Source organism: Rosa chinensis, chromosome 5 (genome assembly GCF_002994745.2).
Source record: "Rosa chinensis cultivar Old Blush chromosome 5, RchiOBHm-V2, whole genome shotgun sequence".
Classification (NCBI taxonomy): Eukaryota; Viridiplantae; Streptophyta; class Magnoliopsida; order Rosales; family Rosaceae; genus Rosa; species Rosa chinensis.
Genome location: NC_037092.1, coordinates 27,955,683 through 27,967,690, shown reverse-complemented (window position 1 = coordinate 27,967,690; position 12,008 = coordinate 27,955,683). Strand labels below are relative to the sequence as shown.

The following is a 12,008-nucleotide window of genomic DNA, read 5'->3' as shown; positions in this document are numbered from 1 at the left end:
TCGAAAAGTTTGAAGTCTCAAAAAAGCCCTTGATCCTAATAATGTCAAATGGGGTCCGTTTAAGTTACTATAAAAGCACCAGATGGGTAGTGTATGTGTATCCCCCAGCTAGCAGCTATTTCCATTAGAGGAATAAGGTAGGTTGATACATAAGAGCAAGTGCACCGGTGCTCTTTTGCCCGGGCACCACCTCAGCATTCCATCAGTTTGACCTGGCATGCAGTATTTCTCCCCTCCACCGGGCCTGTTTTGCCTGGGCATGATTTGCCTTTGTTTGACCAAGGGCAAGATAAATGTCAAGCCGGTGCCCTTTTCTTTGCCCAGTCAAAATGTCAAGCCCGTGCCCTTCGGCCTGCTGCCACCTCGGCCTGATATACAACGTGGCTGACGTCACACGTTAAATCACATAGAGAGACGCGACAGAGAGGGATCGTGCAGAGCACGGACCAATCACAAGAGAGGAAGCGGTTTTTTGTCACCTAGCGACAATTAAGGCAGGGTGGGCTCTGACGTGGCAAGTATCCGTTGGCTGCTTTGGGAATTTAAACCCAACGGTCAACAAATCTGGGCCTTCCAACAGAACAGTAAAAATGGATCTGATGGCTAGGAATTAATCTGAATGTAATATAGGTAACGGTAAGAAAACGGGCAGAAAAAAAATATGTAAAAAATTCTAAAAATCATACAAAAAATTTCTCTATAAAAAATTTCTCTATAATGAACAGTAAAAATGAACAGTGAAACCCACTAATGAACAGTGGAAATGTGAACAGTGTTGACCGGGCAAGAAAAACAACGGGTGCAAACCCATGTCCAGTGGCAGTAAATAGTAACTCGACCGGTCGAATTCTTGACTTCTTGACTTTGCCTTTTCTTGACTACGGGTGAACTTGCTCTAAGAGGCTAATCTCATCAAACTGGGAGCCAAATCTCCCACTCTGAGATTTGGTGGGTTCACATCACATCAATGCAAAGAATAAAAGGAAGAAGAAGATGAAGATGGCAAGTAGAGATAGGATGATCATGATATTGGTTTTCTGCTTCATATGCATAAACTCAGTCAAAGTTGAAGCACAGTCTGCGACTCTTATTGCTTCAGAAGGTAGGTAACTCGTGACTATTTCTTCTTCTTCCTGTTTTTCTTCTGGTATCAGCTTTGATTCATGAATGAAGTTTTAGCAGCAGCATAGTGTTTAAAGATTGCACGTACCTATGTGTTAGAGAATGTGAACTCAATGGTTTTCAGCTACAGTTGTTTAAATTTTGTTATGTCTTTCATGGAGAATAATATAATCCACAATCGCAAAGGAGAAATTTTTCTACTTTTCGAGTCCGACAGGTGATAACTGAGTGGTTAGCCATTTCACTGGGGAGAGGATCCTCTCCTAAGCTAGTTTTCTAGCTGAGCTTTACATCTTATTCCGCCACGTGTCCAACGGCTCCTACCTTCATGAGTCATGACCATACCTTATCTCCTCTCTCTCTCTTTCATCTCGATCTTCTTATTTTCCCCAGAACACAATTTGAGGCACATGTTCTCTCTCTCTCTCTCTCTTATATATCTGCTATGGCCTGAAGCCTTATCAAACTCCATGTTGTTGCACCTGCTCCGGCATTGAATTCCCATTCACAGCCACCTGGATAATCAAATAAAAAACAAAGTAGATAACCCAGGTCCCGAAAGAAAAACCTCAAAAGATTCAATTTGCATCTTCTATTTCTTAGAGATTCGGGTTGATATTTAATTGAAAATACAACCTTAATTTGGTCTGGGTACTTGGGTAAGAAGAGAAAAGAGTGAATGCCAAGGGTGAAATCTGAGATTCACTTTTCGTTTAGAATTGATTTTGCTGAGGTTCAATGGAGTGAACTGAAGGATTATAGTTTTTCCAAAATTTTGATTTGATTTGATTTTGATGAGGACTTGAGGTTCAATCTCAGATTTTGCCCAGAAACTGGTTTCTTTCCTCAGAAACAGAAACAAATCAAATCAGAATGAGATTTGGGTAACCAAGCTTGAGATTTTGCTGAGGTTCAATCTCAGTTACCCAAGTTGCTGAGAACTGAAGGATTGATTTCTATGAGAAAACCAGGCTTTTCTATTGACTAAGGCCCGTCCTTAACAGCTCTAATCCAGCCCAACAAACCCAATAGCTCTTCTCTCATGAATTTGGTTTGTGCTTGCAGTGGAAGCTCTGAAAGAAATAGCTACACAAATAGGAAAGAATAATTGGAACTTTAGTGTCGACCCTTGCAGCGATGACAAGAGCTGGGTCACTCCAAAATCTTCTGTTCAGTTCAAAAACAACGTCACCTGCATCTGCTTCTTATCTGATGGTGCATGGCACGTCACCACCATGTATGTCACCTCGAAAAGCTTGTTCACTTGATGGAACTGTCCAACTGGGTTTTGATTGTTTCCATGGATTTAGAGTTAAGCATGCTAAAGGTTCCTGTCTTTGTCTAAGTGGATTTTAATTGTTTCGAACTTTCGATGGATATGGGATTTTGGATGCTTAAAGTTCCGATCTTTGTTGATTGAGAATGGAGATGTATAATGTTTTAGCCTTTTAGGATGATTGCTTACTTGAACTTTGTGACTTTTTGTAATGCAGCTCTCTTAGAGGGCAAGACCTTGCTGGTGTGCTTCCACCGTCTATTGCAAAGTTACCCTACCTGATAAATGTGTACGGGAAACATTTTCAGTTGTGTATTATCATCTGAGATGGTTTTAAAAATGTCCACAAATGGCATAACTTGCTCTTGTTTACAGTGATTTCTCGAGGAACTACCTCAATGGCAGCATACCGCGAGAATGGGCGTCAACGAAGTTGCAATATCTTTAAGGAATTTTGTACTTCATGTTCTGTGTTGTCGAATAATTCGTTTATATTGGTTGCACTGAAAAATAGTACAATGCAGGTCCATTGCTGTGAACAACTTATCAGGACCAATCCCGAGCTACCTGGGAAACATTACCACTCTAACATATCTGTATGCTCGGGTTCTATCTCTCTTGCCATTGCATTATTTACTGAATAAAATTTTAACTTGTGTTTTTGGTCAACTCTAATGGAGTGAATATTTTTCAGGAGCATAGAGAATAACATGTTCTCAGGAACTGTTCCTCCTGAGCTTGGAAACTTGGTTAACTTGCAGAAGCTGTAAGCTCTGCTTCTGCTTTTCACCATTATTTTTTTATTTAATTCTTACCTTTGATATTTTATAACTTGACTCGAAACTACCATTCCGTAAGTTGTTTAGTTTCATTGTGTCTCCAGTATTCTTAGTGCAAACAATCTCACAGGAGAACTGCCGGTGGCTCTTATGAATCTGACTAAGTTAACAGAACTGTAAGTAACCCTTAACATTGCTGTGTTTATAGTTACTATAACTTTTCATGTTAATTCTTTTTTCTTTTCTCTTTTTCAATCGTTTCCTCTATGCAGGAGGATTAGCAGCAACAACTTCACTGGAAGAATGCCCGACTTTCAAGAAAGTTGGAATCAACTTCAGAAATTGTAAGTATTTGTCGCATCGCATAATAGTTGAGAACTGAGATATAGCAATGCGAGTGCTTTTTTCTATTGTATATTCTTAATTGATAAAATATAGAATTGGTGTAACCTCCATCCATACTGAATTCTTATTTTGACAGAGAGATCCAAGCTAGTGGTCTACAAGGCCCCATTCCATCTAGCATTTCTGTCTTGAGTAATTTAACAGAACTGTGAGTTCCACTTCCAACTCTAAGTTGCATTAACACTACAAACCATAATTTAACAATTTACTATAGCTTCATATCACAGGGAATTTATTTTTATTTACTTATTTGTATTTTTTATCTGACAATTATTTATGATGCAATTTTACAGAAGGATCAGCGACTTAAATGGAGGGGGTTCAGTATTTCCATACTTGAGCCATATTACAAGTTTGCAAAGATTGTAAGTCTAAAAGATGTTATATTTTTCTTTTCATCTACAGTTTTAGACTATTCCATGCTTCTCTGCAACTGTTCTGATGTGGAGTTATGTTGCTGAATGCTCAGGAGCTGTCACTTATCTGGACCTATTCCTTCTTTTTTATCAGCACTGTCACAGTTGAATACATTGTAATATGGCTATTCATTTATTTATTTATTTTTTTTTCTTGTTCACCTGCATAGCCCAAAATTAATTGATTTTCTTGATAGTAAGTTGAGTGCTACTGACAGTTAATTTGTTCAGAAAACTTTCTGCTACTTGGTTACTTCAATCAAGGTTCTTATAACACCTTCTTTTTTTCATTTTCTTGCAGAGATCTAAGCTTCAACAGATTGGAGGGGAGCATTCCTGATTTGGCAGATCTGACAGATTTGCAGTACTTGTAAGAAATGTAAACTTCATTAAGGTCACTAGCATACTACACGTACTAAATTACATCTCAAATGGATGTCGGAAAGAAGGGAGTGTAAGTTATATTAAATATTGCCATCCATGTGTGCTATGTCTTAATGGAATGTGGTTATATGATTGCTTGCTGAATAGGTATCTAACAAGCAACTTGCTTACTGGATCTATTCCAGACTGGATCAAGAGCAGAGATAATCTCTAGTATGTTCCCCTACCATATCAGATTTCCTTGGAATTTTACTTTTCTACTGAAGCCTGCTAAGATGTCTCATTATGTTTTTACACACACTAACTAACACAGATAATTTAAATGTGAGAACCTCCACTTTGGCTAGAGGCTAATCTCAATAGTTTTTAAGAGGTCCATTGTTGAATGTGTTTCCACAACATACAATTTTATCATGTACTGCTTAGCATGCTGTTTAATATCTAGCTAAAGATTTAAGTTAGATCACATGTTAAATATGACTAGTGAGGAATCATACATCAAAGTGGCTTTGTTGAGTATATCATTTGTACTGAACTTGGAGGAACAAAGACTAGAAATTGTTTCCTTGTCAAAATAGTAGGCTATTCTATAAAAATTTCCCAAAAACCTGGTTTGCAACATTTAGATTATCAACAGGTTTTGTGTGATAGATTTATCCTTTTAAGCATATTAAAAAGCATATCTATTTTCCAGTAGTGGACTTCAACTGGCTTACAATTTTGTGTTATTTGTGTGCAGCGTGATAGATGTTTCTTACAATGATTTTTCTGAGAGCTCTGAGTCACCTTATTGTACAGAAAACCTGTAAGAAGTTTTTGTATTTTAGTTGGCATACGTCGCACACTTTTTCTTTTAGTGAGATACTTTGATGTCTTCATTTCGCCTCAATTTTGTTTCTGAACCTAACTGATTTGGAATGTATCAGAAATGTGTTCAAAAGCTTTTCTGCACGTGATAACTCGTAAGCTGTTTTGATGAAGATATTTTCTTTTTTCCTTATCATTTTTTGGACTTTAAATTTACATGAACTGATTTTGTACGACACCATCCAGATTATATGCAGAGTGCCTGAATAGCTCTCCATGTCCAAAAGGTAACATTATATCACTTAGGTTCAGAAAATGAAGATATATGATGTAAATACTTTAGTTATCCAACTGCGGTTTCCTTTTTTTCAATAGGTAACTATTTTTCAAAATAGAATATGGCATGTAATATAAATTTGCACTTGCATTTTGCATATGTATTCACGGAAATGATTCATAACAATTTTCATTTAAATTCATATGGTTTTTTTGCTATCCCCTCCTTTTAATAAACAGATCAGTACTCATTGCATATCAATTGTGGTGGTAAAGCAACCACCATTGGAGGAATCAACTTCGAAGCGGATCAAGACCCAGGAGGTGCAGCACATTTCGTTCCTACAGGGCATAGCTGGGAATTCAGTAGCACTGGACATTTCTGGAATACTGGCGTCACCTCTAATGACTGTATAGCAAATAATGTTTCTATACTCGAAATGGACAACTCTGAGTTGTACACAAATGCACGCATCTCTCCTCTTTCTCTTACGTATTATGGACGCTGCTTTGGCAGTGGAAATTATACTGTGAAGCTTTACTTTTCAGAGATTATAATCAGAGGCAATAGATCTTTTTTGAGTCTTGGAAGACGGATCTTCGATGTTTATATTCAGGTAGCCATTCATACTGTTTATGCACTCTATAGGCCACAACGGTCTCTGATTGTTTGCATTTGTTACAGGAGAAGCTAGTGTTGAAGGATTTCAACATTGAAAAGGCTGCCCAAGGGGTTGATAAGCCATTCATCTGGGAATTTAAAGCAGTTGAGGTTAAGAACAAAACTTTAGAGATCCGATTTCATTGGTCTGGGAAGGGGACAACAGCTTCCCCGAATAGAGGAGTATATGGTCCCCTTATATCAGCTATCTCTGTAGAGTTTGGTATATTCTGAATTACAAATACTAGCTCTATCTCTCTCTCTCTCTCTCTCTCTCTCTCTCTCTGTCTGTGCTTGATATAAAAATATATATGAAGCTAAACTTGGTCTTGAGAATTTTGTAAAAGATACTGTCTGGATTTTTATATTAGGAATAAAAGTCCATGCTATATATGGTGATGATTTTTTTTTTTTAAGAGGTTCAAAGGATTTCACTCCTACCCCCATGGTGACTCGAGCTCATGACCTAGATCTTAGGTTGTGGGTGCTCTAACCACTAAGCTAACACCACTCCATGCTATATATGGTGATGACTTGATTTTGTATATTTTTCATTTTGTAGAGTCTGATGATGATAGCAAAAGGAAGATATTTGTGGTTGCAGCTTCAGCTGGAGGTTCGCTTTTGTGTCTTGCTTTCTTAATCTTAGGCATTCTTTGGTGGAAAGGCTGTCTGGATAGCATGACATCAAGGGGAAAAGGTGCTACACTGCTACTGCTACTAATATACTGGGAAATTTTGTAGCACATTGGTCACATTCTTTCAAATACCGAAGAATTATACTTGGAAAAACACACTCAGATACTAGGTGAGAAGAAGTTTTACATGACATTACTGACATCTTGACCTTGTTCAATCTATGGACAGCTCATAGAGGACTGGATGTGCAAACGGGTTTTTTCACCTTCAAGCAAATTCAAGCTGCCACTAACAACTTTGCTCTGGAAAACAAAATTGGGGAAGGTGGTTTTGGGTCTGTCTACAAGGTACCATTTGACTCCATCACTTTTTACTTTAATTTTTTCTTCTGGATGGTTTTTTGTAGCAATTTTCCTAGACTTTAATGTGATTATAAATTAATAAGCTATATATTTCATGCAGGGTGTATTATTGGATGGTACAATAGTTGCGGTTAAACAACTATCTTCAAAATCAAAGCAGGGAAATCGTGAATTCGTGAATGAAATAGGCTTGATTTCTAGTTTGCAACATCCAAATCTTGTTAGATTGTATGGATCCTGTATTGAAGCAAATGAACTACTGTTGGTTTATGAATACATGGAAAACAATAGCCTTGCACATGCTTTGTTTGGTAAGCTATCAAGTAGAAACATAATCCTGAAATTATGTATGAAAAGATACTAAAACAAGCCATTGATTGGAATTTAATCCATCTATGTTACTTGCAGGTCCAGAGGAAGGTCAAGTAAGATTGGACTGGCCTACAAGGCAGGGAATATGTATAGGCATAGCAAAAGGTCTGGCTTTTTTGCATGAGGAATCAGCACTTAAGGTTGTGCATAGGGACATCAAAACAACGAATGTGCTATTGGACCAAGACCTTAATGCTAAGATCTCGGATTTTGGTCTGGCCAAGCTTCACGAAGAAGAGAACACCCACATTAGCACCAGAGTTGCTGGAACCATGTAAGCTACTGTTACATATTAAGCTATTTTGTTCTGCTTTTGCTCCCTGGCCAACATTTGTCTTCCAAGTCCTTGGCGTGACCTTACCATGAACAAACTTATCTATCTTCTCTATGTCAAGTACAGTGAAGTTTTAGATTAACTATATGAACTTAATTGGGTATCTTTAAGATGCGATGCCTCGTAATAGAGAGTATATGTGGTCATACAAATCAATGTTTTTGTTATGCAGAGGATACATGGCGCCAGAATATGCACTATGGGGTTATTTAACCTTCAAAGCAGATGTCTTCAGTTTTGGTGTTGTTGCTTTAGAAATAGTTGCCGGAAAAAACAACATGAAATTTCGACCAAATGAGAATTTTGTAGGCCTTGTGGATTGGGTAAGGACTCAAATTCCTTCTGTACATGCAACTAAATGCACAGTTTTGTGATCACTATTATATTGATGACTTCTCCACTCAACTTAGCCATTATTAAAAATAAAAAAAAATTCATTTCCAACTTATCTTATTTCAGGCTCTTGTTTTACAACAAAAAGAGAGTTTAGTGGAACTGGTGGATCCAAGGTTAGGATTGGATTTCAGTAACGAAGAGGCGGTTAGAATGGCCAAAGTAGCTCTGCTGTGCATCAATCCAGCAGCGGCACTTAGGCCTACCATGTCTGCAGTCGTGAGTATGCTTGAAGGGCGAACCCCTGTCGATGAAATGATTATGGATCCAAGTATATATAGTGAAGAAATGAGGTTTACAGCCTTGAGAAATCCGTTTGAGCAGATTGCAGAAGAGAGTGCAGGTGGAACAAAGACCTTGATACATTCATCAGATGCATCATGGAATGGTTCTTCTGCTCCTACAACATCTTCAGATCTCTATAAAGTCAGTCCTAGTTGTGAGGAAAAGTAGACAGACAAACCTTATTTCATGCAGGCTCTGCGTCTGAAGGATTTACGATTCCCTACTTGTGTAAAAAACTTTGCAAGTTCTTCTATCATACACATATATTCGGGGGTCCCAAGAGATTAATTGAAATTTTAAATATATTTTGCCGAACTTTCGAATTTCAACGAAGTACTAAATGGAATCATTCAAATAATTTTTTTTTTATCATACACATCTCATATTTTACTAACTACGATCCTAGAATATTTTACTAACGGAAATTTTATTCATACCTTCTAATTTGATAGATGAACCAGACCTCCCACAATTTTTGAAATATTTTAATTCCGACTTTATCCGTCCAAAAAGAAATTGTGATTGCAGATCTTCCCTCCTCTCCCTTTTCCCCCTCCTTTCCTCTCTTACCTTGGCTTGACCGCTTCACTACTAAGAGCAAGTTCACCCATAGTCAAGAAAAGGCAAAGTCAAGAAGTCAAGAATTCGACCGGTCAAGTTACTATTCACTGCCACTGGACATGGGTTTACACCAGTTGTTTTTCTTGCCCGGTCAACACTGTTCACCCTTTTACTGTTCATGCTACAGTTCACCGATGGGTTACACTGTTCATTATTTAAAAAAAAAAAAAACATTTACTGTCAATAATGAATATTTATGGATAATTAATGTCATAATTATGCAATTTACTTTTTTAAAAAATATTTTAAGGTGGACAAATTATGAGCCACCGACATTTTATCTTGAAATGAGTGAAAGCACAACGGACAAATTATGAGCCACCGACAATTTATCTTGAAATAAGTGAAGGCACAACGGAAGGAAATGAGTGAAGGCACAACCGACACTTTTTGAACGGACCAGATCATTTGCATACTATTCAATCTAACGGTTATTGTTGATGTAATCTTATCTAAAATTTTAGATCAGATTACGTCGAAACAGGAGTGGACACGTGTCCTCGAAGTCTGATCACGTTTTATGTGAAAATTGTAAATAAATTGAGCAAGAGGCAGCACACCATTCCTCACAAGCTGATATTCACAAATCTCATTCGTTTTCATATTCTCCAGATCCAACACATTTCCTCTCCTTCCCTCATTTCAATGAAGAGATTGTGGGCTAACTATCGACAATCTCGAGATGAAGATCTTGAAGAGCTGTGTACGACTAATGCTCTTGTGGTAGCAGCAGTCGCTGAAGCTGAAGCTTCCTCTGGATCACGACGACAGGGTTCTCAACCAGGGCGTGCACCGAATGAGGAGCGATTTAGGGAATCAAGAAGGAAAAACATGATGGAAGATTACTTTGTGGAGCGGCCAGTTTTCAGTGAAGAGATATTCCGGACAAGGTACAGGATGAGTCACAATGTGTTCAACCGCATCTCCAGTGATCTTTGTGGTAGCGACCCGTACTTTGTCCAGAAATCAGATGCTGCAGGCAAAGTCAGACTACTTCCCCAGCAGAAGCTGACATGTTCCTTAAGAATGCTTGCTTATAGTGCCGGGGCAGATCAATGTGCTGAGTATTGTCGGATGGCAAAATCTACTTCCATTGAGATACATCATGCTGACTTGTATTATATTACACAACATGATAATCGAGGATGAAAGACCAGATGACAGCGATGAGGATTTGGAGTCCGATGAAGAAGAGGATAACAATATGAGACCCAGGTTGGCCCAGGTTTGGGAAGGACCGACTGGTGATGACTTCGATCCTGTTGGTAGAGATGGTTATTACTTCAACGGATTCATGGATCGATACGATGCCATTAGAAGCGCAAATGGTCACTCAAACCTTCAAGAAGATCTGATAGAGCATTTCTGGAACGTTCAAGGCAACATGGAGATCTAGATCATAAATGAAATTTTTTTGGAATAATTAGCTAATATCTATGTTTTGTTATGTTTGTGTCCTTTGAATTTGGCTTGTATTATGTTTTGGAAAGTTGGTGTGCTTTTAAATTGGCCAATGTCTATGTTTTTTATGTCAATGTGATTTGAATTTGGCTTGTATTATGTTTATTATGTGCTATGATTTTGAATATAAGGTGTGTGCTTTAATAAGGGGAATTTCCAAATACAACTTTTATTTCCTTAAATTATCGCTTACATAAATGAAAAATTAGGAATAAGTACAATACAATTACAAACATGCATAATAACCTAATTGTTCAAATCATAATCCTCATCCTCTCTAGAAATCCAATTTGTGTTTGAAGGCTCATCATTAGGGTTAGGGTTGGTGAAATCACCTATAGGGAAATGTGAAAATTGTGGTTGTGTAGGATATCCCCCGGGGTAAGGTGGTTGCGGATAATATCCACCAGGATAAGGGGGTTGTGGGAATGCATCGGGATAAGGTGGTTGTGGGTATGCACCGAGGTAAGGAGGCTGTGGGTATGCACCGCCAAAATTTGGTTGTGGGAATGCACCACCAAAATTGGGTTGCGGATAGTATCCAACCATAGAAGGTGGCGGCTGCTCGTCAAGATCTTCTTTCTCCGCTATCTTCTTTTGTTTTCTTGACCAATAACGCTTTTTATTTGGCGTCATTTTACTTGTATCAATCTCCATAATACGCTCTTCCCTCTCTTTAATTCGATCTTGCCTTTCTTGAAATAGGAGTTGCTCTTTTCGTATTTCGATTTGCAAGAGGATACATGCTCTTTTCTCTTCCTCTTGGAGACTTCGAGCGAATTCGTCATCAAGTTTTTTCTTGCCCTTGGTTGCCTCTATTTGGTTGTTCGCTATACTCTCCAGACTGCTTGACAAAGGACTTTGATCTTTCGCTGCCTTCTTTCCTTTCCGTATTGCTTCTTTCGCAGCCTTCCTTCCTTAAAGCCTCACATTAGGATCTACAGTTTGACCTGCAATTACCTCATCTACATCCATGTCCAAGTTGATGGGGGAATTTTCAGCAATTGGTTGTGTGTGCGTATGTTGACTTCCTACATTTGATGGTCCTCCGGATGTATGGCTAGGGATGTCTTTAAATTGTGCAAACTCCTCCACAACAGTGTAACTATCAAAGCTCTAAAAATTGTGTCTTTTGTCCTTCCCAGTTTTTCTCTTCATCCCGGCATGCTACAATTTATGTGCTTCATCTTGCTACGTAATTAAAAAATAAAAAATAAAAAATTCAATTAGTACAAATATAAACGCTATTATGAAGGGTCATCTATTATAAAGTTCATAATTTTAAATGATTTAATTATCTCAACGTTTTGCGTTAAAAATCAGTATGTACAAATATAAAGGTCATAATTTTAATAAGAAAGTATCTCACCGTTTTACAATAAAAATAAATAAGTACAAATTAAATATCGTTGTAA

General features: G+C 37.9%; 1 protein-coding gene across 2 annotated transcripts; it reads left to right on the top strand.

Annotated features, from left to right (window-relative positions):
* The first annotated feature begins 950 nt into the window (after positions 1-950).
* Positions 951-8,883, top strand: LOC112201378 (probable leucine-rich repeat receptor-like serine/threonine-protein kinase At3g14840). 2 transcript variants are annotated; one of them, XM_024342259.2, is made up of 24 exons: positions 951-1,102; positions 2,188-2,359; positions 2,616-2,687; positions 2,774-2,847; positions 2,923-2,994; positions 3,093-3,164; positions 3,282-3,353; positions 3,450-3,521; positions 3,659-3,730; positions 3,876-3,947; positions 4,052-4,114; positions 4,300-4,368; positions 4,530-4,595; positions 5,122-5,187; positions 5,309-5,344; positions 5,436-5,476; positions 5,706-6,082; positions 6,151-6,349; positions 6,689-6,826; positions 6,994-7,112; positions 7,228-7,438; positions 7,536-7,773; positions 8,006-8,156; positions 8,293-8,883. In XM_024342259.2, the coding sequence occupies exons 4-24, from the start codon at positions 2,816-2,818 to the stop codon at positions 8,677-8,679; spliced, it is 2,625 nt and encodes an 874-aa protein (XP_024198027.1). In that variant the 5' UTR covers positions 951-1,102; positions 2,188-2,359; positions 2,616-2,687; positions 2,774-2,815; the 3' UTR covers positions 8,680-8,883. The 2 variants fall into 2 exon arrangements, with proteins under 2 accessions (XP_024198027.1, XP_024198026.1); XM_024342258.2 differs by lacking the exon at positions 2,188-2,359 and having other exon boundaries at positions 964-1,102.
* The last annotated feature ends 3,125 nt before the right edge of the window (positions 8,884-12,008 follow it).

Coding starts and splice junctions, on each gene's coding strand:
- LOC112201378 (XM_024342259.2), top strand. CDS start 2,816: ATGGGCGTCAACGAAGTTGCAATATCTTTAAG. Junction 3,354..3,449: donor CTGACTAAGTTAACAGAACT/GTAAGTAACCCT, acceptor TCCTCTATGCAG/GAGGATTAGCAGCAACAACT. Junction 5,477..5,705: donor TAGCTCTCCATGTCCAAAAG/GTAACATTATAT, acceptor TTTAATAAACAG/ATCAGTACTCATTGCATATC.